Source organism: Oryctolagus cuniculus, chromosome 13 (genome assembly GCF_964237555.1).
Source record: "Oryctolagus cuniculus chromosome 13, mOryCun1.1, whole genome shotgun sequence".
Taxonomy (NCBI): domain Eukaryota; kingdom Metazoa; phylum Chordata; class Mammalia; order Lagomorpha; family Leporidae; genus Oryctolagus; species Oryctolagus cuniculus.
In genome coordinates this window covers 20,987,997-21,014,379 of record NC_091444.1, presented here as the reverse complement: position 1 = coordinate 21,014,379, position 26,383 = coordinate 20,987,997, and the positions used below count along the sequence as shown (strand labels likewise).

At 60.1% G+C, this 26,383-nt stretch overlaps 1 protein-coding gene across 2 annotated transcripts; it reads left to right on the top strand.

Annotated features, from left to right (window-relative positions):
• Positions 1–7,891: 7,891 nt before the first annotated feature.
• On the top strand, positions 7,892–25,375 carry SLC45A3 (solute carrier family 45 member 3). 2 transcript variants are annotated; one of them, XM_051821238.2, is made up of 5 exons: positions 7,892–8,039; positions 19,148–19,514; positions 20,194–20,979; positions 21,726–21,991; positions 23,664–25,375. In XM_051821238.2, the coding sequence occupies exons 2-5, from the start codon at positions 19,343–19,345 to the stop codon at positions 24,102–24,104; spliced, it is 1,665 nt and encodes a 554-aa protein (XP_051677198.1). In that variant the 5' UTR covers positions 7,892–8,039; positions 19,148–19,342; the 3' UTR covers positions 24,105–25,375. The 2 variants fall into 2 exon arrangements, with proteins under 2 accessions (XP_051677198.1, XP_008266732.2); XM_008268510.4 differs by lacking the exon at positions 7,892–8,039 and adding an exon at positions 17,456–17,606.
• Positions 25,376–26,383: the final 1,008 nt, after the last annotated feature.

Here is a 26,383-nt window from a genome sequence, read left to right as displayed (position 1 = left end):
CCCAGGCCAGGTGCCTCTGCCAGCCCCGGCCCCGCCCTCTCGGTGCACCTGTCCGGCACACCTCGGTGTGATTGCTAAAGTGCCTGTTTCACCTGCAGGACCGCCAGCCCCGGGCGGGCCGGGGTGGGCGGGTCTTCTAGCACTCTCTCTCTTCTCTTCCGTGAAACGAGGAGCCATCTTTGACTACAGGGTGCTCAGCCACAGCTCAGGGCTGCTCCCCCTCCCTTTCCTGGTCCTGGAGCCCAGCAGAGGGGCCCCTCCCACTAACTGCTGTCTGTGTTCCTTAGAGCGTCATGGTCTGGGGCTGGGATCCCTGCTCTGACACCCAGACCAAGGCTGGTGCCAGGCCTGGGGAGGGATTGTGCAAAAGTACTACCAGACCCTGCGGCGAGAGGTTGGTTCACGATCTAGTTATTAATTACTCCCTTGCTCATTATCTAGAGCATTGCATCAGGACCGTGAGAATGGCTTTACAGCCTTCCAAATCGGTATCAGCCCCCTTCCCCCCCCCCCCCCCACACACACACAAGGCCAGGGACGGCAATAAATCCTGCCAAAAGTCACTCCAGCCCCGGTCTCCCACAGCTCCTGGCACATTCAGGCCCGTGTTACACAACGGGAAAAGCTGCTCAGCCGGCAGGATCCCCAACATCTTCAGTCTCCCGCGATGGGGCCAGCCGTGGGCTGTCTCGCTTTTCTTACTCCTGGGCTGTACTGCACTGGCCTCTGAAAGTTTGCGGGGGACGCTTAGGGGAGAAGGGTTAGAGATGCCCTGGGAAGTCCCTCTTCTAGTCTGACTCTCATCCTTTTTGCTTCAGTTCCAGTGTTTCCTCCCTTGTTGCCCCCACCCCCTTGCCATGGGTTGAGTAAATATTGTGAAAATACTCAATGGTGGGCGTAGAAGACTCCTCCTACTTTTGTTCCTGCCTAGTAGTCAGAGAGTCAGACCTGGAGGGGAGAATGGGAGAGTGGCCTCAGGACCTCTCCCCTCGTGCCCTCCTGCTCCCGGCCTGACCACTCCATTTTTCCCAGTCCAAAGATGCGGAGACACAGCTGGAAATCCCACCAAGGCCCCTCGGAGGTCCTCAGCCTCCTGACCGGGGCTCTGTCTGGGCTGCTGCTGCCGTGACCGAGAGCTGTGTGGCCCTCCCCTCTGCTGTGTGGCCCAGAGCTCAGGGCTCTCCGAGCATGCCCAGGCTCTCACTTGCTTCTGCCACCTTGGGCAAGTACCTGGACCTCAGTTTCCCCATCTGTAAAAGGAGACGGCACCTGCCTACCTTAGAGGTACTTGTGAGACCCAACTCCAGCAATGGCTGCAAAAGTGCTTTGTAAGCTGTTAAGTGCAGCACAGGAACAGGTAATTATTATTCACTGCCACCAGCACCCTGACCTCAACCCCAAGACCTTCTCAGCTCTGCCCAGCTCCCCGGGTCTACCCCACTGACCTCCTCAGTTCTGCCTCTGAGCTGGTTTATAGCCTTGAGATTGTGCCCCACCCCATGCCCTATGGGGACAGCAACCCTTTCAATGGGTCTTCTCCACTTCCCCCATGCTGTTACGTTTAGGATTCCAAAGAGAAAACAGAACTTATGTGAGGAGACCTCTGAGTTCTTCATTTACATAGCAGCTTGCATTCTCTCCCAAATTCCCAAATGCTAAAAAAAAAAAAAAAAAAAAAGGCCCGGAGGTGAAATGATTTGCTTGCAGGTGCAGAGTTACTCAATCCTAGCACCGGGCCTGATTTGTAATTGCTGCTTAATAAATGCCAAGGACCGACTGGGTGCATACTAAGTGGCAGTGGGTCTATCTGATTCCAGAACCCACACTTTTTCCACTGCAGCACGCAGCCTCCCGGGGACTGGCTAGCAGGTGAAAGATTTCTGCACGCTGCGGGGGGGGGGGGTAGGGGGGAGCTGGCACAGCTCTGCCTGTCACCTCTGGCACAGCTCTGTCGCCTCCGGCTGTCCCTCCTCCTCTCCCAGCCCCAGCCCATAGTTAGCCCCCCAGGCGGTCTGCGCTCCCGACTAGATTCCCTGGCACTCACAGCCACATAATCACCTCCTGCTGCAGGCATTTCGGAAGGCAGCCCGGTGACAGCAGCATCTTGCCCACTCACAAACTTACAGGATGCCTCTCCGGTTCACTCCCGGAACCCTCCGGGGACAGGGATGGCACTGCCTTTTATACCTCTGCCCATGGCCTTGAACCAGTTGCATCAAGCTGTGAGCCAGCTTCCTGACTATGCATTTTACCAGTGTCCCTAAACTGCTGGGAGGCTAAGACCCCCTTCTGGCTTTCTAGCGGAGGTGGGGTGGGCATGGGAAGCCAGGGGCTGAAGGGACTATTGTGTGTGTCTGGCCTCGCCCCTTACCTGGGGACTGAAGGCCCTACAATGGGCTCCTTGTGCTTCCTGTCTGCTCAACACCACTTGGGACTTGCCCCTGAGGCGAACCCCCAGCTCCCTCTCAGACTGGCCTTCTCCTTGTCTCGAGCTGCGATCTGGCTCCTGGAGACTGTCTCTCTGTCCCAGGTTTGCCCCTGAAGCCGTTTCTTCCCAACACTGACTTGCAGAAAAAAAAAAGCCCAAGTTCTCCCGTGGCAGGCACGGGCTCCGTGTTTGCCACCTCTGCCCGCTGCTCCCGGCTCCTCCACCTTGGGGGCTTTTTGACCCCCGCACCGACCGCCCTGGGTCTGGCTGGGGAAGGAGGGGGATTCACAGAGAAGTTTGCCAAGGAAAGTTTGGCTTGCAGAGGATGTCTGTTGTTCACTGGCACAGGAGTGTCCCCCCAGGCTACTGCCATGAAGCTCAGGTTTGTTGTCATTTTAAATCTCCCCTGCATGGGGCGCCACTCGCTTGAGAGCACCCCCAGCTGGGCAGTGACAGGCTCAGGTGTCAATCACTCCAAGGCACCCTTTGTGATAACAGCCAGGGCAGTCATCAAGCCTGGGGCTGGAGGGGGAAGATGCGGCTGTCCAGTTCTGCTTTTGGTGGCTTTAATTTCCTCCTCTTTTGTTCCCACAAGAAATCTAAAATCCCAGAGTGCTCGGTGCTGGTGGGAACATGGTGCAAAATAGGAACTATGGAACTAAGAGAAAAGTTTAGGGGCAAGCGCTTAGCCTTGCATTCTGTTTGGGAGCGCCAGGGTCCACTCTCGGGCTCCAGCTTCCTGCCAGTGCACAGCCTGGGAGGCACCAGAGATGGGCAAGTAAATCATGGGAGATCTGGATCGAGTTCCTGGCTCCCAGAATCGGCCTGGCCCAGTCCCTGCTGGCATTGCAGGCATTAGAGGAGTGAACCAGAGGTGTGAGTATGCGCGCTCTGTCTCTCTCAAGCAGATTTTTTAAAAAAATCAGTTTATTTTGATGCAAAGAATTTTAAAATCTATGCATACTTTTATTCATAATACACATTTCCCACAAACTTCTTGAAGGCCCCGTGTGTAACGCCTGCAGGTTCCCTCTTCACCCTTCTCAAAGGTGCTCCATCTGACTCCTTCCTCACCCAAACCACTCCAGATCTCCCCGCTTCAGGGTTGGTTCTCCAGTGGTTCCTGGCCTGCCACACTCCCTAGCACTTTGTGTGGAAGTGGGGAATGGGGGCCTTCGCAGTGGGAGTCTCTCCTTCATTTATTTTATTCTTGCCCTTGGGAAGTGTATTTGAAAGGAGGAGCTACAGGGAAGGAGGGGAGAGAGAGAGAGAGAGAGAGAGAGAGAGAGAGAGAGAATGAATGAGGATCTGCCATTGACTTGTTCACTCCCCAAATGACTGCAATGGCCAGGGCTGGCTGAGGCTGAAGCTAGGAGCCTGGAACTCCATCCGGGTCTCCCACGTGGGTGGCAGGGGCCCAAGTACTTGCACCATTTGCTGCTGATTTTCCCAGGTGCATAGGCAGGAACTTGACAGGAAGTGGAATAGCTGGGACTCAGTCCAGCACTCCCTGGATGCTGGCATGAGGCGGCAGCTGAACCTTCTGTGCTACAATGCTAGCCACTAAAAAATAATATTTGTTGGTTCTTTTCTTTCTATATACAAAAGCAATTTACGATCCACATGAGAAACTTGGAGAAACTGAAAGTCCCTCTTGTCCCTTCCCCAAATCAAAAACACTCTTCTACTCATTAAAACAAAACAGAAAAACCAACCAGCATTCACCTTTTGGTTGTGTCTTGTCTTATCATTTCTTCTCTGCAGAGAATACCTTATTCACCACACTTTTGATTTGGGAATCGTTGTAGTTATAGAAAGTTGCAAAGGTAATACCGAGTTCCCTTGTGCCCTCAACTCTTTTCCCTAATGTAAGCGTCGTACGGAACTGTAGTACAGTTAGCAAGCCTGAGAAAGTGATATTGCTGCAGGGCTGTTAACCCAAGTCCAGACTTCATTCAAATGCCAGTTTTCCCACTAATGTCTTTTTTTCTGTTCCAAGATCCAGCACACTGCATTAGTATTTATGTAATCTTAAAAGACGTATTCTGCTGTGCACTCAATGTAGTAGCTAGCTTTCTTCCCTTGGTAATATATCATCCACATTTCCCCAGCCAGCTACAATCCACCTGCGTCACCGTTTCTAGTGGCAGTAGAGTGCCCCATTGTGAGTGTTTGCCATAATTTGTTTGGCCAATAGCTTATTGTTCTACATTTAAATTTTTTCTAACTTTAGAAAGAATGATGAGGGCTGAGAGTCATGGCACAGAGGGTTAAACCTGTATGAAAGTGCTAGTTCAAGTTCCGCTGCTCTGCTTCCGGGATGTGCCTGGAGAAGCAGCAGATGATGGCTGGCGTACTTGGGTCCCTGCCACCACATGAGAGACCCAGATGGTTCTCTTGCCTCCTGGTTTCAACCTGATACAGCCCTGGCTGTCGCATGCATTTGGGGGAATGAACCAGCAGATGGAAGATCTTTCTGTATCACTCAGCCTTTCAAATAAATAAATACATACTTTTAAAAACGTGATGAGATGAGCATCTCTTGTGTACCTCTGGTATACATACCTCTGATTATTGTGCCTCTAGAGAAATTCCAGAAATGGCACTGCTGTGTCCAGGGGACCATGCTTTCAAGTCCACAGCCAGAATGTGGCCGCCATGCTTGGTGGCTGCTCGCCCTCACCTTGAAGCAGGCAGGGGAGAGGCAGAGATCTCCTGGTAGACCACAACCCGTGGGTGATGGAGATGGTGGGAGGAGATGAGAACACTAAGAACACTAAGGGACCACCAGGCCCTTCCTGGCCTCCAGCCCTCTGCAAGGCCAAGCAGCCCCTCCTGGGCCTCTCCCCCCTGCAGAACTAGAAGGGGACGCTGCTGTGAGTCCAAACATGATGGGAGGGTCTGGGGTGGGGGTGGGGCGGAGGCTGCTAATGCATTTTGCCAGCATCTTTGGTTTCTCCAATATCCAGCCAGACTATTAGCAGTTCCCCAAGGATGGTCTTGCTGCTCACATCCTCCCCCATTTCCTATAAATGGGAAGTGGCTGGGGAGTAGGGTGTGTGTGTGTGTGTGTGTGTGCACACGTGTGCACGTGTGTGGTGGGGGAGGGAGAAGGGAGGATGGGAAAGGGACACGGTGGTTTTCTGACAGCTGACTAAGTGGAAACTCAAGGCCTTGAGAAATGGCTATTTGCTCAGAGGCACACAGCAGCTTGGGGATAGCACGGGTGTTAGGACTTTTAAGACTCCAAAGTTACCGGCTGGGCCTGGGTAGAGGATTTCTGACCCCTTCTTGACTTGAGTTTGGAGCTGTTTGTGCATGTGGCTTGAGGGGTTTGGGGGGTGGTGGAGAGGATCTGTAATCAAACTGAAGAATTGCCTCAGTTGCTTTATCTGAAAATGGTACCCTTCTCTAAAGATTGCATGAGTTGATACACAAAACGCGGTTAGAAATAAGGTTGCACAACCCCTAGTGGCTAACAGAATTCAGGGGCTACACCTACAGAAGAGGGTCCAATCAGAGCAGAGGGGGCCCTACAGCACCCTGTGCAGGGTGTGGCCCGGAGAGGGTATCCACCCGGTTAAGGAAGGAAGGGTCACCTGTGTTGGGCAGCACCGAGCAGGGCGGTGCTCAGGTGGCCAGGCTGCCGGGCGGGGTCCAGGACCTGACATGAGGATGTCTGCCCACTTTCCCACCTCCCTCCTCTTCCTACTCACAAGGCATAGGGCAGCCAAGGCCTGGACACAACGCAGGGGGAGCAGGGAGGGAGAGGAGGCTCCTGTTCCCCTGAGGTGGGACAGCGTTCCTGCACCCAGTGTTTTCTCCCGAGCCTGGAAAATACCACTGTCCGCTCTCCCCTGCCTGTAACTTTCCAGCTGACCTGGAATTCCCCCTGACTCCTGCCCTCTTCCTGGGGCAGAGGGGACTCCAGCTCCGGGACCCAGGACTCCACCCTAGGCTCTGCAGGCCACAAAGGGGAACGTCGAGGACTTCAGAAAGCCAGGGTCCCTGGCTGCAGGTGTGTGTGCTCCCGGGGAGGCAAGGGGCGCAGGGGTCTCAAGGGAAACTAGTTTAGTGACTCAAAGTTGTCCCTGTCTCTGCTCTCCTGTCCTCACTCTCCCTGCCCTGCCAGCCCCAGAGCTGATTCCCTCTGCCTCCTCTGCCTGCCAGGTCCAGGGGCCCTCAGAGGTCTTCTAACTCCTTCTTTCCCAGGGCCAGAACAGCCAAGGAACTTGCCCGCATCACACAGCCAACTCCGGCCCTGGAACCCAGTGCCCCAGTGCCCAGGCTAGGCTTATGCCAGGCGGGTCTCCATCCTCAAAGGCATCTGCCTGGGCTTCTGTAGAACAGCTGTCTTTCAGTGTCTGTGGGGGACAGGGTCCCCGAAGGATTCAGGTACCCCCCGCCCCCGCCAAGATGCTCAAGTCTTCTCTAACAGTGCACAGTGTGTGTGTGTGTGTGTGTGTGTGTGTGTGTGAGAGAGAGAGAGAGAGAGAGAGAGAGATATCTAGGCAGTCCTCCATGTGCTTTAAATCACTGCTAGATTACTTGCAACACTTGGTACAATGGAAATGCTATGAAAATAGTGGTCACACTGTATAGTTCAGGACAGAGAGGAGAAAAAGTCTGCTCATGTTCATGATACAACCGCCACTGTACACGGCTACAGGACACAGCCCCTTAGCGCACCTCAGCAACAATGTCACGTTTGAATTGTTTTTGAAACAACCTAACATTAAGCATCTTTTTCCGGATTGAATTAGCTGTGCAGACCCCAGATGCCCCTCTGTCAACAATCATCCTACTTTGGATTTCTGAACACTCTATTAAAACTCCATGGGGGAAAAAAAAAAAGACACAGGCTGCCCACCTCCACCCGGGGCCAGCCCAGGACCCAGTGAGCTGCCTCCGGCCCGTACAGCCCCACTCTTGTCAAGGGCGTTCTGCACACGGGCTGCTCCACACGGGCACACCTGACAGGGAGCCCCCACTTCCTCCCCGAGCACACCCCAAGGAGACAAAAACGGGCATCCGGCTTTTCTCTGCAGACAGGGGGACCGGGTGGACCACGAGGAAGCTCCCGGGATGCTGGGGACCGGCCAGCAGCGGCAAGAGCAACTCGGGGGGTCATGCGGCATCTCTGTCCCTTCAGGCCACGGTCCCAGACGTGCGGCTCTGCGGGGAAGCGCGCGGGCGGTGGTGGCCCAGTGGCCCCGGGCGGGCCGGCCAGGGGCCCCTGGAGCCGGGCAGCTCTCCCCGGGAAAGGTCTGGGTGGCGAGCTGCGGAGGGGGCGGCGCTTCGCGCCGGTAATGACAGGGCCGTCCGGGAGCCACGCGGGGGCTGCGCGTCGCGGCCGCAGCCACAAAGCCCGCGGCGAGACCTCCCGCTCGCTCCCCGCGGGTACCGGCCCCACCCCGCCATCCCCCTCACAGCACCCCCGCCACCGCCGCGCCGCGCCTCGCCCCGCCCCCTCCCGCAGCCCCAGCGCGCATGCTCTCTCCCCCCACCGGGTAACCTGGAGATTTAAAAGCCGCCGGCTGGCGCGCGTGGGGCGAGTGGGAGACTGGACTCGCACGCGCCGGCCCCGGTGACAGCCGCGCGCCGTGGCCAGGTAGGGGCGGGGGCCCAGCGCGGGGAAGGGGGGGGCGCGGTGCTGCCGAGCCCCGTGGTGTCGCGTGCTTTGCGTTTCGCGGGACGGGGCCGCGCGAGGACTGTCCCGGGCGCTGCGAACCGGGCCCCGCGCGAATCCCCGAGGAGGCGCCCTAGGGCGCGACCCCTCTCTGCCGGCGGCCGCTCGGGTCCCTGCGGAGCCGGGCTTTCTAAGGCGCAGGGCGGGCTGGGCTCGCAGCGCGCGGGTCCCCGGGCCGTCCCAGGCCGGGCGCGGTGGGCGGGGAGCGGCCCCTCCCCTGGAGCCCCGGGGCCCGGCGGGCGGCCGGCGGACGGGCCGCTCGCTGCCGATGCAGCCTCCCGCGGCAGAGTTTTCTTTGGAAAGTTGCGTTTATTTTCTTCCCTTGTCTGGGCTTCACCGGAAAGGGGCAGGATGAGTCACCGCGGCGCGCACAGTCCGGGACTTGGGGGAGCCGGGACGCCGCGGGGTGCGCTGGCGCGGGCCTGCTTCCTGGGAGAAGGGGAGGCGGTGAGAAGGCAGGACGGGGTGCGCCCGACTGGATGCGGGTCCTGGGGCCGAGTCGAGGCTGGTGTGCGTATTTCTGGGCCCCGCTTCCCGGTCCTGGTTCTCCCTCTGCGGACGGGGGGAGGCACAGGTGGGGATGAGGAGTTGGCCCAGCCGCACACAGGTGTGATGTGGTCGTACCTGGGCCTTCTTCACAGGGACCTGCAGGCTTTCTCCTGTTTCCTGCAGGCACCAGCACTCTGTGAGTCGCCCTTGCCCTTGACCTCGGAATCGGCCCCCTCTTCCTGGCGGATGCTGTTAACCAGCTCCGCTTCCCCTCTCCCCAGCGCACCGCGCATCCTTTTTCTCCCTAGAGCCGGGTTTGGCGTGATGGGCACCAGCTGAGGACTGGTCCTTCGGCTGCTACACAGACCTGAGTCCAGTGGAGCAGAGCTAAGAATAGCCCCGCACCTCGTGCTGCCCTGGAGTTCTTAGCCAGGCGTCCCCAGGTGACCAGGGCCCAGAGCAGCCCTTGCCTGGTTGCCCGCTTTGCTCAGGTGTGGGGTTGAGGTGGCTGTCTTTCCAGGAGCACCCAGCAGATCTCCTTTCAGGGCAGAGCTGGCCTGGGTGTGGGCTGAGCTGCCCAAGGTATGAGGACCAGGCTGGCATGTGGAGGTGGGGTGGGGACGGCTTGGGAGGTCCAGGAGGGGTGGGAAGCCGGAGGACAGCCACAGAACAAGGTGTCCTAGGCAATAAGTGGGACACATTGTGAGGTCCCAGGCCCTTGTGCGGGGTGGTCCTGACCCCTCATTCCTCGCTTATCTCCTCCTGAGCCCTGTCCTGGAGCCAGGACTCTGTTCTAAGAGCGCCCAGAAAATGGAACTTGGGTCAGCAGGATGTCTGAAGATAAAATTACAGCTGTGGGTGAATGTGCAGCTGTGCACACACAGCCACACTTAGTGGGTGTGTGCTGGGCGGGGTGCGTGGGGATCTCCCCTGCCCCTCCTGGCTCCCCAGGGGACTCTGGAGGAGGAGGAGGGGCAGGACCGTGGCTCACTGTGCCCCTCCCACTGAAGGCCACTGGGTGGAGGAGGGGTGGTGGGGCGGCCCCTGCCCGGGACTCTCCCCTTACCCAGGCCTGAGCTGAGCTGTTGGTCTGGGAAGGGCCCTCGAGAGAGCAGGCCGAAAGGCAAGATGGTCCAGGGACTGTGGAAGTGAAGAACTATGGGCTGGACCAACAGAGCTCTATGATAACGTTATGGATAAGGATGCAGGCTGTGATAAGGACAGGGTTTATACATCGGCTCGCAAGTTGCTTCCTCTAAGCCTCTGTATTCTTGGCTGCAAAATGGGGAGGTTAAGGATACTGGTACCTCCTGTAGAGCTTTGCAGATTAATCAGTTATAACAACTACAAATAGTGTACGTGTAAACTCGTATCTGAGTGCATACAAAGCACTCAGCTGTGTGTCTGACATAGTAAGTACTCAGTCAGTGTTCAGTGCTAATATTTATATATCACCTGTGACCAAATGGACAGCCATGCCCAGCCTGGGACTCTTGGGCCCTGCTATTTTTTTTAAGATTTATTTATTTGAAAGCCAGAGTTACAGAGAGGCAGAGAGAGAGAGAGAAAGGTTCACTCCCCAGTTGGTTTCAATGGTTGGAGCTGCGCGGATCTGAAGCCAGGAGCTTCTTCTGGGTCTCCCACGTGGGTGCAGGGTCCCGAGGACCTGGGCCATCTTCTGCTGCTTTCCCAGGCAATAGCGGAGAGCTGGATCAGAAGTGGAGCAGTTGGGACTGGAACCGGCTCCCTGTGGGATTCTGGCACTACAGGTAGCAGCCTTACCTACTACCCCACAATGCCAGCCCCAGGCCCTGCTCTTAAAAAGAAAAGAGCAAGCTGTTCTAGACTTTATTTCTTTGGGAGCAAAGTCTCCAGGACTTTGGGGGTCAGTGTGAACAGTTAATCACAGGGCCCTGGCGACATGAACTCTCATTTCCTCTTGCGCAAGTTGTTCAACCTCTCCCTGCTCAGCTCCGTCTGCGCAGTGAGGCTGGGGGACCCACCTCACCAAATCGCAGGGATTAGCAAGCCGATGTAGGTAAAGCTCCGAGCACAGCAGCTGTTTGTAAAAAGAGCCTGATACATGCCAGCTGCCCTGACTTGGTCACAATGAAGGCGATCGTGGTTGTCGCTCAGAACCCAGAGCTGCTTAGCTGGGGAATTGCACCCTCTGCACCCGTCCGTGAGCCACCAGTGACACAGCTGCAGTTCAGCTCGTGAGCCGGTGCGAAGAACTCACCAGACTGGGTCCTCGCCCCTCCTCTGCCTACACCATGTGACCTGTTTTCCCTTAAGTCCAGAACCCCTGCCCTACCTGCCTCCCAAGAACAAAGAAGGTGCAGGGAGGTGATGGAGCTGAGGATGTGTGTCCTAAAAGGGGCGCCTCCTAGGCAGACAGGAGATGTGCTTGCTAGGAAACCTGGGTGGGGAGGGCACCCTGGGTCCGGCCTCTGCTCTGTCCTCCCTCCCCAGCCCGCGGGATCTTCAGCCCTGCTCTTTGGCATCCAGGAGAAAACCCCAGCCTCGCTTTCTCTGAATAGTCAGTGGCCCTGTGTGCTGCACAGCCGGGGTGGAGGCTGGACCAGTTGGTACCAGGCCCGGTGTCTCAAACGCTGATGCCACTTGATTGCCAGCAACAGAGCCGTGGAGTGTTGAGCTTTGTGCAGTGTATTAAGTGTCCCTGCGCGGGGGCAGGGCCTGGTGACACAGCCGTCACGGGATGGGCCTGATTCCTGGCTGAAGCTGCCTGTTTAATCCCTTTTGCTACCCACAGCCTGTTTCCTCCTTCCTGGAAAGAAGTCAGGAGCCAACTCTCTGAGTGACTTTCAGGGCTTCTCGCTTCTGGTGGTGGAGACGGGCCTGCCAGCCCTGCTGGCCTTGGCTTCTTTTTGAGGTTACAATGAAGATAAACCGTGGTCTTGGATATTTAGTCACCTGCCTGCACCGACCAGGTGCTCAACAGATACTCCCCCCACCCCACCCTTCTTTGGTAATTTGGAGCTCACTCTCTGGGATTCTGGGACGAGCCAGCAGGAAGGGGGTTGGAGGCCAGCTCCTGGTCCCCTAGCCTACAGTCCCTTGGTCACCACCACATCCAGGAAGAAAGGAGCAGCTAGCCCACAGAGCAGTTCCCCCTCACCCCCCACTCCCCAACAAACTCTAATTTCAGGTGTGCTTTGAGCTGGCAAAGAGTCTCCCAGTGAGGAGTGTCTGGCCCATCCCTAGGGATATGGATTCTAGAGTTCCACTCCTGGCTCCTGTCCCTCGAGAGAGCCGAGTACCTGGAGTGTGGCCTGGCCTGAATGGTCCCATCCCATCTGAGAATGCCGATTCAGGGCCCAGGCAGGGCCTGTGCTCCCCACTTTCCAGGAGCTGGCACACTGCTGGTCTGAGACCCCGAGGACCAAGTGCAATATCCAGTCCTGAGGGGCGCCTGCTTAGCACAGCTGAGATTCTGGGGGAGAGGGGATCCTTGGCAGCCTGGGGTCCGCGCGGTTTGAGCTGCACAGGGTTCAGGTGAAGGGAAGGGAGGATGTGGAGTGTGGCGACCCCTTGGGAAGCGAACACAAGGCCGGGGCTGGGCCCAGGGAGGTGTGACAGCTCATCTGGGACACACAGACAGCTGGGACAGCTTGCAAGTCGGAACCCCGCTTGCTCCGTGGTTTTAGGTCTGGAATCCTCCAGCAGACTCTGCCAGGGAGGGGCCGCAGGAGGCAGCCCTGCGCTCAGGGGCCTGGTTTTGCAGACACCTGCGCTCTCCTGTTTAGGGTCTGCCTGCTTATCTTTCACGGCTCAGCAACACATTCACTTCCTCTGGAAAACCCTGCCGCCCCCACCTTCCCTCTCCACTCTGTGGTTGGGTGTCTTAGCACCTGTGCCGCCTCCTTGCACGCTGCCTGCATTTTATCTATCCTCTGCACCTGCGCTGTGGGCTTAGCCTGTAATTGGAGCTCAGTAGCTGTTGCATGGATGGCTGGGTGGGTTTCAGTGCCCTTTGCCATTGCTTAAAGGGAGGTCAGCTTGCACCCACTGGGGTATGCTTCCTCCAAGGTGGGAGGACTTGGTCTCTTTGATCAGAAAGGTCTGCTCACGACTGAGGGACAGTTTTTGAGGGCTGAGTGTGGCCCAGAACCCTCTGGTTCTAAGTGGGGCTGGTCACACGCTGTAGGACATCAGAGCCGACAGGGCCTTAGTAGCAGACCTGAGACCCGCACCCTGGGCTGCTCTCAGCCCAGAGCACTGCTCATCTGTATGTTTGCCCAGATCCTTAGTGCCCTGGCCTTTCCTGGGTACCTCACCTTCTAAGGGAGGCCGGGCTAGAGAGGACTGGCTGTCCCTGCCTGGGGAAAGCTGCCTGGTCTGTCCTGGCTGACTAGCAAGGGTCAAGTTCATGAGGAGGTAGCCATCCAAGTTTCACTTTGCAGGAGCTGTTGGAAGAGGTGGGAGGAGGGGAGGAGGAACTTCCTAGTGGTCTGGAGGCTGAGCCGAGCTCCCTGTTCTCCTTCCACGTTCCTCTTCCTCCATCCTGGGCCTAAGGATTTCTGGGCACTGCTGCCCCACCTTGAAGGAAAACGTTTACTGTGGCCCTAGAGGGATGTGTTTAGTTACTGATTGCTGCCAGGAGCAGAGTCCAACTCTGGGAGGCAGACGGGAAGAGGGCACTTTTGCCCCAGATACCCTGCTTGCCCGGCGCAGGTTCAGGTGACTGCTGACCCTTGGCACCATGTTGTGGGCAGGCCCGGGACCCAGCAGGTGCAGCCGGGGAGCCTTAGCAGAAGGCTGTGCAAAGCCCCTCCCCAGATGCCCACTGTGCGGCCTCCTCAGTGAGCCCCGGGTGTGCACCTGTTGTGGAGAGCACTGGCTGCGGGTGGGGGCGTAGGTGAGCCCCTGACTCCCAGCTGTACAGAACCCGAGAGTCTCTAGGTCTCTAGGTGAGCTCTCGTTCGCCTGTGCAGAAGCCCAGTCCCGTGAGGAGCAACGCCTTATCCAGGCTATGCTGCTGTAATGGATGCTGAGGCTGGACTCTCCTGGCTCCCAGGGTAGTGTGCTTTCCAGAATTTTCCAGTGGTTCGAATGTCCTATTCAGCCCCATTGCTTTGTGCAATGTTAGGCATGTTAAGTCTCTGGGAAGCTCAACTGTTCATCCTTGTGCAGTAAAAATATTGAGTGCCTGTTTCGTGGGTTGTAGGAATTGTAGCAGGTATTGTAGAGGGGGATAGTGGGCCTCTGGCACAGGCCAGACGCCTCTCGGGCAGCTGGTCAGGGGCGCCCCAGTGACCCTTCCTCTGCTGATGGGACCTAGCCTATCTGCCTGTCCCTGAGTTGGGGGATGTTCACCCGGCCCCGCCCCCTTAGGCGGGACTGTGGCCATGACCTCCCCTCACCTGTTGGGGCCAGCACCTGGGGAGGCGTTTACATTCCTGGCATTCCTCTTGCCGCTGGGGGCTGATGGAGGTGTGTGGGTGCAGGGGAGAGGGAGTGGGAATGGGGAAGGGAGGTGGAGCCGCCACCTGTGCTCCTGCCTAGAAAGGAGGCCCTCCCAGCCTTCCCCTACCTAGGCAGCCCGGCCAGTGCAGCTGCCTGGACAGTCATCTCGCTTTGTCCCAGGCTCACCGCCGGTCCGAGGTGTGGGCCGTGAACATCTGAGTTTTCTGGCCTGTGAAACGGCTGGGCTGGTTGTCCCCCTTCTGCCAGGGGGTTGGGAGGTGTAGTGAATGTCACTGTTACCAACTGCAGGTGAGAAACCGAGACTTTGGGAGTCAGGTGACAAGCGCAGGTACCTGTGCCACCGTGCAGCTGAGCTGCAAGCCCAGGTCAGGCTGACTCCCACGCCTCAGCCCCCCTCGCCCCCCCGGACCGTGCTGGGGTTCTGGACATCACGCTCAGGCCATGGCCCCTGCGCTGGAAGCTCCGGGTAGAACAGTGCTTGTCCTGGTTTGGAGGACGTGCCCAGTGTGACCGTGGGGAGGCCCAGGTACCCGGAGTCTGTGTGTGTGTGTGTGTGTGTGTGTGTGTGTGTGTGTGTGTGGATTGTGGCCAAGGTGAGGGGCCAGCCAGCCCCAGAATCCCTGCACCGGCTCCTCCTGCAGACCAGCGCGGGCGCAGGGGCTGCCCCGCCGGCACTCCCCCCTTCTCTGGCATTTGTTTCCTTTCCGAAGCGGGACTGGCGCTCTCAGACAGGACAACAAAAGCGACTTTCCTCCAAGCCACTGCCACCTGTTGGGCTTTCACACATGCTGGGGGGAGCCCTTGCCCTTTTCCCAGTGTGTGTGCTCTGCCCCTCCGCACCCCCGGGGCCTGGGATTCTCTTCCCCACCCGACGTGACAGGGTTCAGGAGCCGGAGGGGGCGGGGGACCCGCAGCAGCTGGAAGGGGAATTGAGTGGGAAGGGGCTGGTGCTGGCAGCCGGGAGAGAGTTTGATGGATTACTCTGCGGGCCGAGAGGGTTCTCCCTAATCCCCCTTTGTGTCTCAGCCTGCAGCCCCTCACTCCCTCTGACAAGCTGCTAGGCAGAAGGCTCCAAGAAAAGGCAGCTCAGCAGGGTGAACTCCAAATCCCTGGCCCCAGGGCTCTGGGGGAGGCTGGGGTTGGGGTCCCCTTCCCGCCGCCTGATCCTTGCTCTTTCTCAGCGGTGTCATCAGGTGTCTGTGGGAGCCCTGCCAGGCGGTGGGCCTCAGGTGTTTGTGCAAATCACCCTGGCCTTTCTCCAGGGCGACCCGGGAAAGCAGAGAGACCCTCACTGCATTGCAAATATAAGGCAATGACCGACTGAATGGGTAGCCACCTGTAGTCTCATGCTGTGCCCAGCTCCCTAGCAGCCCAGGTGGGAGGTCTCGCAGGGTCCCTAACAAAGGGGCTGTGTGAGCATTGCCTCCCAAGGCTGCTCTGCAGGCTCCCTGTGGAGCTGTAGGGACGGGTGGAGTTCATGTTGCTCCCCTGGGACTGAGGCCGGGGATGGGCATTAGGGATGCTGGGCTGGTGAGCCCCCAGCCCTGAGAGGCCCCCTCCTCCCTGCCCCCAGCCCTGCATGGAGTAAGGCACTGGGGTCCAGTCTGTTTTGCAGGAACAGGGGTCGGACCTGGCTTGGGGCGGAACAGGCGCATGGGGTTGTGTGTATTGGGGGGGGTGGTGTTGGGAGTTTGGCCTGGGGTGACCCCTGCCCTCAGCTGAGTCATTGCTGCTCAGGGCTGGCCTCCCCTACCCCGTGCCCTCTGCGGGAGGCTGGACAGCCCTGCAGGCCGGAGCGTGTGAGAGAGCAGTAGCCGGCCTTTGTGAGTGAGAGCTGGGAGACGCGGGGTCGCTGAGCCGCGGGTCAGGGTGGAGGCTGCAGGCGTTTGATGTGCCTGGGCGGGGTGTGGGGGACCCTGGCCTGCATAAAGGGGCCATAGAATTGCTGCCTGACACTGGCCTGGGGCGGGGGCCTCTGTCAGCGGAGGGGGCCTGCCCCCAGCCCCACCTCTGCCGGGAGGGTGGCAGGAGCCCCTTTGAACGCCCTCAAAGGCCTCTTTATGCGGCCCCTGACCCTCCCTTCCCTCCAGGAGCTGCCAGGGAGTGGGCTCGGGTCGCCTTTCCTCCGCCTCCTCCGCTCTGTCTTTTGAATTTTGGACAAAGTTCAGGCCAAGTTTGTTCCTGTTGCCCAGTTTCATTTCCCCCACGCTGCCCACTCAGTTCTGTCTGCCCAGGGCCTGCAGGCCGGGAGGCACCCTCCTGAGACTCCTTCCTACTGCCTCTGGGAAGTTCCTTGCCGTGTGTGTGTGTGTGTGTGTGTGTGTGTGTCTCTGGGGGTGGGGTAGGGGACTTGGAGGGAGGAGGATGGCATCTTTCTCAGCTCCTACACCCTCAGCCCCTCCTTCCATCCATCCATTCATTAGGCACGCGTTTTGCAGGGTGGGTGCCAGGGTTGTGATGGGGTCCGCAGCCTGCCCCGCAGTGCTGTGCATTGGGGTGCGGGGGCACATGGGTCTCCCTGTACCTGGGGCTGGGCAAAGAATCCAGGTCCATGGATCTTGCCCAGCGCCCTTGGTCTCGGCGTCTGTTCCCCCAGAGAACAGCTCAGGTGGGTCTTGGGCTCCCCCCAGGTTTCTTGCTGTGCCGCTGCCGGGGGCTCCCGGTGGAGGGGGAGATGTCTGGGACTTGAGAGGGACTTGTCCTCCCAGCAGGCTGTTGGTTCCTCTGCTGGCCTGAGAGGGCAGCCCCTCCACCTCCCTCCTCTTCCTGCCCCTGTTCTCCAGGTGAGCGCACCTAGGCTGGCTCTTCTGCTTGATCTTCTGTTTGCCAGGCAGCCGGGGTGCTCCAGGAGCAGCGGGGGCAGGAGGGAGTGTGGGGGGCGGGGAGGAATTAGGCCCGGCTCCCTGCCCTAGGCAGATGTGGGCCTGACCATGACCCTGACCCTGACCTGTTGCTGGATGCCCTGGGGCTGCTGGGAAAGTGGTCCTGAACCTCTTGTTGCTCTTTGACATACTGAGCCTGGGGACTGGCCTGGCCTTCTCTGTGCCCTGGGGGCGATGGCTGTGGGACCCTGAAGATGGACAAGTAGAGGAGACTGAGGCCCTGGGGAGCAGATTGGGGGGGATTTGAGGGAGGGGTTCTTCTGAGCCTGGAGTCAGTCCAGCAATTCTGGGCTGGGAAGAGTGCTCCTGACCCTGACTCCGAAGAGGGAGGGCGGGCTCTGCAACCTAAGAACAGAGGGCTTGGAGCCTGCTTACTCCCTACCCCAGTCCTCAAGGAATTCTTCACCTGGCCCAGCCTAGCCCACCCCACCCACCCTCCCAGAAGGGAGCAGCTTGGGTGCTCCCGGGGCTGCGGGAGGATGGGGGGAATTCCTCTCCTCACCCCCTGCCCGTTGGAAGGAGGGAGACAGCGGGGTGCTCGGGGGTGCCGAGAGCTGTGATTTCTTCCAAGCCGCTGGGAGGAAGCAGCACTGAGAATGGGGCAAGTTCTGGGCGAGGCCAAGTCCTTGTTTGCTCAGGGAGGACCCAGCGTCTTGGAAACCCAGAGCAGGTGAGCGGCCAGGGCCCTCCCAGAGCGGGGGTGGGGTGGGCTGGGAGCCTGGGAGCCGGTACCGCCCCTCAAGCTGGCCAGCACCGCCGCGTGGGCTCTGTGCAGTGTCTCCCCACTTGGCTTCTGGGGGGCTCTCAAGCTGAGGCCATACAGCCCCGTGGAGGCTCCCATCTGGCCCCGCCTTCCTGCTGGGGCTGGGGGCTGTGTGGTGTTGTCATTTCCATTCCTGCTCGTGCCACCTCTTCACGAGTCCCTGCTCCTTCCCCCAGTGTGGGTCTGAGCGTCCCTGCTCCTTCCCCCAACGTGGGTCTGAGCGGGCTCTGGGGTGGAGGCTGCTGGCTGCCCAGCCTTATCTCAGTCCCTTCCTCCCCGCTGCAAGCCCAGGAGGCGGTTGTGGGGTGGACAGATCTTATCCAGGATTGATGGCCGCTGATTTCTCTGCCGCTCAGCTCAAAGAGCTGAGTGTTACTTGAAAAGATAAGAGGAGTGGAAGGGCCTTTTATCACAGGGCCTTTTATCACGAGATGGTGAGATTGGGAGAGGGAGTGAGTGCGGTGCCGTGCCGTGCTGTAGGGCAGGGAGGAGGCTGCAGCCGGGCCCTCAGCCCAGGTCCCTGCCCTGGCATTGCTGGGGCTGCAGCAGGAAGTTCTCCCTGCGTGGTTGTCCTGCTTCCATCGGCACTTCTAGGCAGAGATCTGTGTGGCGGCGGCGGCTCCCCTGGTGCTCAGGAGGCAGGGCTGGCCAGAAGGGCTGAGAATGGAGTCACTTGGGGAGCAGGGAGGGCTGCCCAGGAAGTGGCGGGGCTTCCGGGCAGCTCAGGGGTCACCGACGTCATCACAGGTATGGCCAGGTGCTGTGGTTCGTGCCCTTGCGGAGCGGGGACCTGGGACCCGTGGACAGCACCACTCTCCCGTGACAGTCGGAGGGCGTCCTGGGACTGTTTTCTCCCTGCGAATGTTGAACTTGGGGAGAAACTCGAGAAGTTTTCAGGCCTGGGTTCAGCCAGAGGAGCATTCTGAGTGGCTTCGTCGACGGGTCAAACCCAGCCCAGTAAACTGAAGCCTCTCCTCCCTCCGCCTTCGTGCGCGTCCTGGGGTGGGGGTCACGGTGCAGAGTGAGTGGCTCATGGCCAGGCGGTGGGGCATGCGCCCGACAAAGCAGATCCACGCAGACCAGATTTGGGGAGTACAGCTGCCCAGACCCGGCCAGAGTCTCCAGGGGCACCTTGGTAGGCCTGGGCAGCTGGAAATTTAGTTGATTTTTTTTTTTCCTTCCATGCCATCAGGTCTAGGCACTTTGCAAAGATGTGCCAAAACAGACAAACTGACATCTGTTTGGCTCCGGAATGGACTGAGGTTCACAAATCATATTTACCTTATTAATTATGTCCGCCCTAGGCTAATAGTAGCAGGCATCTCCTGACTGCTGGGGGCAGGGCCACACCGCAGGCCTGAGAACCAACAGGATTTGAAGAATTCAGAGCCAGTCCTGGAAACCTGGCTCCCAGGACTGAAGCTCTCTGATTGTCCCCATCTTTCTAGGACCCGTTGGCCGAGATGTGTCCCCACCGAGGCGCCCCACAGGTGTCGAGCACCGGCTGAGACGCTGGACCTGCACCCCAGGGCTGGCGGAAATGGGCACCCAGCTGAATCCAAGCCGGTCGGTGGCAGCAAGGAGGAGAGGCCGCAGAGCTGAGAATCAGTGAGCGGCCCGGAGCCCCACCCGCCCGGCCCGCCATGGTGCAGAGGCTGTGGGTGGGCCGCCTGCTGAGGCATCGCAAAGCCCAGCTCCTGCTGGTCAACCTGCTGACCTTCGGCCTGGAGGTGTGCCTGGCCGCAGGCATCACCTACGTGCCGCCTCTGCTGCTGGAAGTGGGGGTAGAGGAGAAGTTCATGACCATGGTGCTGGGTGAGTCACCGCAGCCTCCTTCCCTCCTGATTCAGACACCTGGGAAATAGGGTGGCCAGGCCTGCACTCAGAGCTGCGGAGGGAGAGAGGGAGGGGCTGCCTGAGGTGCCTGAGTCTGGGGGGTCGGCTTGGTGGGACAGAGGGTGACCCTGCGTGCAGGAGTCCCAAGATAAAGCAGAGAGTCCAGGGACGGCACTCTGTGTCCCTGACCCTGGAGAGATCACCCCTAGCCTTTGTCTACCCACACGCCTCTCCTGTTAAACAGCCTGCTTGTGTTTTTGTTAATTGCAGACAGGTAGTAAGAAATCTGCTGGTTCACTCAGAACAGCCAGGGCTGGCCCAGAAGCTGGGGACTCCATCCAGGTCTCCCTCGTGGGCGGTAGGGCTCTTTGGGCCATCACTGCTGCCTTCTGGGGTCTACACGAGCAGGAAGCTGGAGTCAGGAGCTGGAGCTGGGAGTTGAACCCAGGCCCTCCAGGGTGAGATGCAGGCATCAGGTTATCTCATAGGCCCTCTTGTTCCATCTGAAGATGGGGCCGTTTGCATCAGCTGTGCTGCCAGGAGGGGACTAGAGGACGGTGTGCAGCACAGAGCTGGCCCTCGGTGGTGTCGCCATCACTCTTCCCGCTTGTCCCTCTGTGGTCCCTGCCACAGTCACACCTCCTTGTGCTTTTTGCAGGCATCGGGCCAGTGCTGGGCCTGGTCTCCGTCCCACTCCTAGGCTCAGCCAGTGACCAGTGGCGCGGGCGCTATGGCCGCCGGCGGCCGTTCATCTGGGCCCTGTCCCTGGGTGTCCTGCTGAGCCTGTTTCTCATCCCGAGGGCTGGCTGGCTGGCGGGGCTGCTGTGCCCGAACACCAGGCCCCTGGAGCTGGCGCTGCTCATCCTGGGCGTGGGGCTGCTGGACTTCTGTGGCCAGGTGTGCTTCACCCCGCTGGAGGCCCTGCTCTCCGACCTCTTCCGGGACCCGGACCACTGTCGCCAGGCCTTCTCCGTCTATGCCTTCATGATCAGCCTCGGCGGCTGCCTGGGCTACCTCCTGCCTGCCGTGGACTGGGACACCAGTGCCCTGGCCCCCTACCTGGGCACCCAGGAGGAGTGTCTCTTTGGCCTGCTCGCTCTCATTTTCCTCTCCTGCATGGCAGCCACGCTGCTGGTGGTGGAGGAGGCGGCGCTGGGCCCGGCCGAGCCTGCGGAAGGGCCAGCGACCACCTCCACGCCGCCCCGCTGCTGCCCATGCCGGGCCCGCCTGGCCCTCCGGAACCTGGGCGCCCTGTTCCCCCGGCTGCACCAGCTCTGCTGCCGCATGCCTCGGACCCTGCGCCGGCTCTTTGTGGCCGAGCTGTGCAGCTGGATGGCCCTCATGACGTTCACGCTGTTCTACACGGACTTCGTGGGAGAGGGGCTGTACCAGGGCGTGCCCAGGGCTGAGCCGGGCACCGAGGCCCGCAGGCACTATGATGAAGGTGAGGCCTGGCTGGGCGCCGAGGCGGGGGGCGGGGCAGAGCTGGGCGGGGCTGCGTCCCTGGCTCCTCTGCTGGCCCTGAGTTTTATTGATTGGAATCCTCGCCCCAGTTGACAAGGAACGGCTGGGCAGGGCTGCGGGGCCGCCTGGCCCCAGCTTCCGTGTGGCCTCTGCTTCCGTGCTGGCTCCCACACTAGCACCGCCCACCTCAGCCTTCTAGAACTGTCTGGTGCTCCTGCCACCCTCCTGTCCCAAGGCTGAGGCTCCCGGGAAACCCCTAGGACATCCTCTGCCCCTCTGTCCCTGCTACACTTGGGGCGTGATGGAGGCTGCAGGTCTGCTCCACAGCAGGTCCCAGGCCCCTGATTCCCAGCCCCCGCCATGCTGTCGCTGCCCCCCCATCCCACCCCCCTTCTCCCCCACATGCTGTCACTGCCCCGCCCTATCCCACCCCCTCTCTCCCCCCATGCTGTCGCTGCCCCCCATCCCACCCCCTCTCCCCGCTATGCTGTCACTGCCCTGCCCCATCCCACCCCCTCTCCCCGCTATGCTGTCACTGCCCTGCCCCATCCCACCCCCTCTCCCCCCTATGCTGTCACCACCCCGTCCCATCCCACCACCTCCCCCCATGCTGTCGCTGCCCCCATCCCACCCCCCATGCTGTCACTGCCCTGCCCCCATCCCACCTCCCCCCCATGCTGTCGCCGCCCCACCCCCATCCCATCGCCTCTCCCCCCTCCCGTGCAGGTGTGCGGATGGGCAGCCTGGGGCTGTTCCTGCAGTGTGCCATCTCCCTTCTCTTCTCCCTGGTCATGGACCGGCTGGTGCAGCGATTCGGCACCCGGGCAGTCTACCTGGCCAGCGTGGTGGCCTTCCCCGTGGCTGCCGGCGCCACATGCCTGTCCCGCAGCGTGGTCGTGGTGACAGCCTCTGCCGCCCTCACCGGCTTCACCTTCTCAGCCCTGCAGATCCTGCCCTACACCCTGGCCTCCCTCTACCACCGGGAGAAGCAGGTACTCACCCTGGCGGGGAGCGGCCAGACCGGAGCCTGGTGGCCGAGGGCCCTGGGGCCTGGGGGGGCAGAGAGCAGACTGGATTCTGGAACTGGCTGCGGGGGTGGGGCTGGCACCCTAAAGCCGCTGGGGCGCTGATGGCAGGAAGTGCACCTTCCTTCCCTGGGCGTCTGGGAACTGAGGCCAGCAGGAGCCACACACCTGGCCTCGCGGGGGGAGGGGTGCTCTGGCCTGAGCTGCACCTCTGCTCTTGAGGCACAGGCTGTGGTTCTCACCTGTGCCCGCTCTGCTGTTCAGGATGGGGACGACCCCTTCCCCTCACCCCTGCTCTGGCTGGTCTTCCTTTTCTAGTGCACGCTGCATTTCATGCCTCCCTCCTTTGCCTCTGTCCCCTCCCCAAGCCCTACTGCCGAGACCTGAAACCTGGTGCACCTGACTCTGCCTGCCTGGCACAGTGGAAGTCAGGGCCACCGTCCCACTTGGCTCCATGCTAACCAGTCCCGGCAGGGGGCCCCTGCCACCGGAAACCTGACCAGGCCGTGCGGTCACCTTCATCCCTTGCTGTGGCCTCGCTGAGCCGCTGGCCCCGGGGCAGAGCTCTGTGTGGCCTCCCCAGCAGATGCAGCCTGCAGGGGGCTCCCAGAGGGCGGGGAAGACCTGGGTGACGCCCGTAGGCCACGAGTGGGCAGCAGGTGATACTGCAGTGGGGAGGCAGCTTACTGGGGTAGGTGGCTGCAGGGGTGGGGGGTGGAGAGAGAGCTGCTGAGGCTTTGGGTCGGAGGGGCCTGGTGCCTGAGACCCCTGTGGACCCTCTGAAAACCCTCGTCAGCCTCTCCGCTGCTTGGGGGCTGGGGGCTGGGGCCCACGGCCCACGCGTGAGCACGCCAGAGAGCAGGCCGGGGCTCGTCCTCAGTACTGACGGCCGCTTCTGTCCCCAGGGCCCCTCCAGGCTGAGGCTCGCTGGTCTTCCTTGGGGGGCAGCTGGGAGAGGAGGTGCGGGTGCCCTGGGCGCTGCCCACTCCCCTGCCCACCTGCCAGGCTCACTCTAACACATCAGCAGGGATAGTGTGGGATGAGACCTGGCCTTGTCCTTGGGTGGGAGACCGGAGGCCACAGAGGCAGGGCAGGGGTGCGGAGGGGCAAGCACGTCATGTGCTCTAAGACGGACAGTGCGGGAAGGCGGGGTGGTGGTGGTGGTCAGGATCAGGGACACCAGCCCTGGGGCCGGGTTGGACCACCTCACAGTGGCTTGGCTGCTCCCGCCAGGGCTGTACTGCGCAGGGCAGAGTGGGGGAGGGAGAGGAGGGCCTGTGTGGGTTGGGGGCTCTCCTGGATGCTGCTCTCTACCCGGTCTCTCCACTCCCTGGGTCGCCTCCTGTTTGGGGGTTCGTTCTCAGAAGCTGCAGTGCTGGTCTGCTCCCTCCCTGCTGTGGGGCGGGCTAGGGGAGACCTTGACTCGTGGGTGAGGTATGGCCCTCCCTGGCCTGCCGCTCCCTGACAGGTTCTGGTCAGAGCCAGACGTGGTGGGGAGGACCCTGCCCGTTTTCTGGCCCGCTGCCTGGTTTTGCTGAGGGCTCGCTGCCTGGTTTCTTCAGCCCTGGGGTGACGGCTAGGACCTGTCCTAGGAATCTGGCGGCTGGTCCCACATGTGTCCCTGTCTCCTCTCCTCCAGGTGTTCCTGCCCAGATACCGAGGGGACGCTGCTGGGGGTGGCGGCCCTGAGGACGGCCTGACCACCAGCTTCCTGCCAGGCCCCAAGGCTGCCACTCCCTTCCCCAACGGACATGTGGGAGCTGCAGGCAGCGGCCTGCTCCCCTCTGCACCCACTCTCTGCAGCACCTCCGCCTGCGATGTGTCCATGCGTGTGGTGGTGGCAGAGCCGGCTGAGGCCAGGGTCGTGCCGGGCCGGGGCATCTGCCTGGACCTCGCCATCCTGGACAGTGCCTTCCTGCTGTCACAGGTGGCCCCGTCCCTGCTGATGGGCTCCATTGTGCAGCTCAGTCAGTCCGTCACTGCCTACATGGTGTCCGCTGCAGGCCTGGGCCTGGTCGCCATCTACTTTGCTACACAGGTGGTATTTGACAAGAGCGACTTGGCCAAGTACTCGGTGTAGGCTCCTTCCCGCGCACCGTGGGGGAGGGCCTGCCTCACTGGGTCCCAGGTGCCCCTAAGGGGTGCCTGCGGGGCTGGCTGGCCACAGGTTCTGCTGCTGGTGTGGCTCTCTACCGCCACCTGCTGACGATGAGGTGCATGGCCACACAGATCCCGCCCTGTCCCTTCTGGCCAGTCTCCAGGGCTAGATTGGCGACTTCTGGGGTGAGTTTCAGAAAGTGAGGACTTCTGCAGGGAGGCCAGGAGGAGGGGGCGTTTGATTAGCTGCATGCACTGGAAGGCAGGATCCTCAGATGGATTGCCCAAGCCCGGGGTGAACAGCACGTGCCCCCTGGAGAAGGGGTGTAAGGCGCAGGGTCTACGCAGACACCTGGGCTCCCACCTCATGCGCCCTGATCCTGCAGGTCCTCGTGCCTTGCTCTTGCGTGGGAGTGGCAGGGCTGCAGCACTTGGCAGTGTGGGAGTGTTGCTGGGGGGGAGGGAGACTCCCCAGAGAGAGGCAGTGCCCCTTTGTCCCCAGCGCCGCTCTGCTGACTCCCCCCACCCCACCTCTTACCAGGATGCGGCTTGATGATCCCTGGGTTGCCATCAATGGGACGCAGGCCTTTAAATATTTAACTTATTTATTTAACAAAGTAAAAAGGAATCCGTGCCCAGCATTCCCGGGTGGGTATCCAGGAGTTGGGTGGGATCCCCATAGTTGGGGACCCTGACCTAGCTGACCAGTAGGCCAAGTGTTGCCGGGATCCCCTTCTCTTGGGGTAACTGATCTGGATCGCAAAACTGCCTGACCCCAAACCTTGGAAGTGCTACTGACCCCAATGCTGTCACTCAAGTCAGGAAGGGGGGGGGAGGGTGGGGGCGGGGGGACCCAGGTTTCAGCAGCCCCCCTCACTGTCCCTCTTCCCCTGGCCCAGCCTGGCTCCCTGCAGGCCTGGGCTGATGAACACTGCCCACCTCCACCTCCACCCCCACCCCCAAGCTTTCCCCCACTGACTCCACAGCCTCTCTCGGGGGCTGTTGCAGGAGTAGAAGCACAAAGTGTGGTTCCTTGCACCTTCCACCACTGCAGCCCCCAGGGCGTGGCTGTGTGTGGGAATCGCACACAAACTCAGGAGTTACCCCACCTAAGATCTTATCTCTGGGGGTTTAAGTGCCGTTTGCAATAATGTTTGTCTTATTTATTTAGTGGAGTAAATATTTTATACTGTTTGTGAGCAATCAGAGTATAATGTTTATGGTGATGAAATTAAAGGCTTCTTACGTGTTTAATTGGCATCGTGTTGATCTCTCTGGTCATCATGGTCAGCTCTGCTCCTGGGTACCCTGAACTTTGGGCTGCGTAAGTTTCCAATACCCACCAGAAGATGGCGCCATTGACCGGGGCCCTTTGTGTTGATTGGCAGTTGGGCATGTCTATGCTACTCTAACCTGGGGACTTTGAGAAACATAGGCAGTGAGCGTGTTTCTTTCCAAAAGGTGGGTCGTGTGCCAGAGAAACGGAGCAAGCCCTCATGGCCAGCCACAGTAAGAACAGGGAAGCACACATGGGATGCCAGCACTTCAGGCAGCAGCCTTGCTATGCCACAGCGCCAGCCCCTAAAAATACATTTTTTTTTTTTGACAGGCAGAGTGGACAGTGAGAGAGAGAGACGAGAGAAAGGTCTTCCTTTGCCGTTGGTTCACCCTCCAATGGCTGCCGCGGCCGGCGCGCTGCAGCCGGCGCACCGCGCTGATCCGATGGCAGAAGCCAGGAGCCAGGTGCTTTTCCTGGTCTCCCATGGGGTGCAGGGCCCAAGCACCTGGGCCATCCTCCACTGCACTCCCAGGCCACAGCAGAGGGCTGGCCTGGAAGAGGGGCAACCGGGACAGAATCCGGCGCCCCGACCGGGACTAGAACCCGGTGTGCTGGCGCCGCTAGGCGGAGGATTAGCCTAGTGAGCCGTGGCGCCGGCCTAAAAATACATTTTTAAAAACGTATAAACACTTGTGAGTTAATGTAGCAGGGCCTTAGTCCTTGTAGATAGCAGCGTATTCTCTACAGTTTCTCCCACGCTGAAGCAGAGCTAAGGACCTGGCCCAGACGGGTTCAGGGAACGAGTGTTGAGGCGATGTAATAAAGTGGGAAGGACCACCAGCCAGCTGGGCTGTCAGTCCGCCTGACATCTGGGGAGTGCCCTGCAGGTGGAAGATCTCTCTCTGTCTCTCCATCCCTCTCTCTAACTCTGCCTTTCAAATACATAAATCTAAAAATAAAGCGGGAGAGATTTATTTATTTCC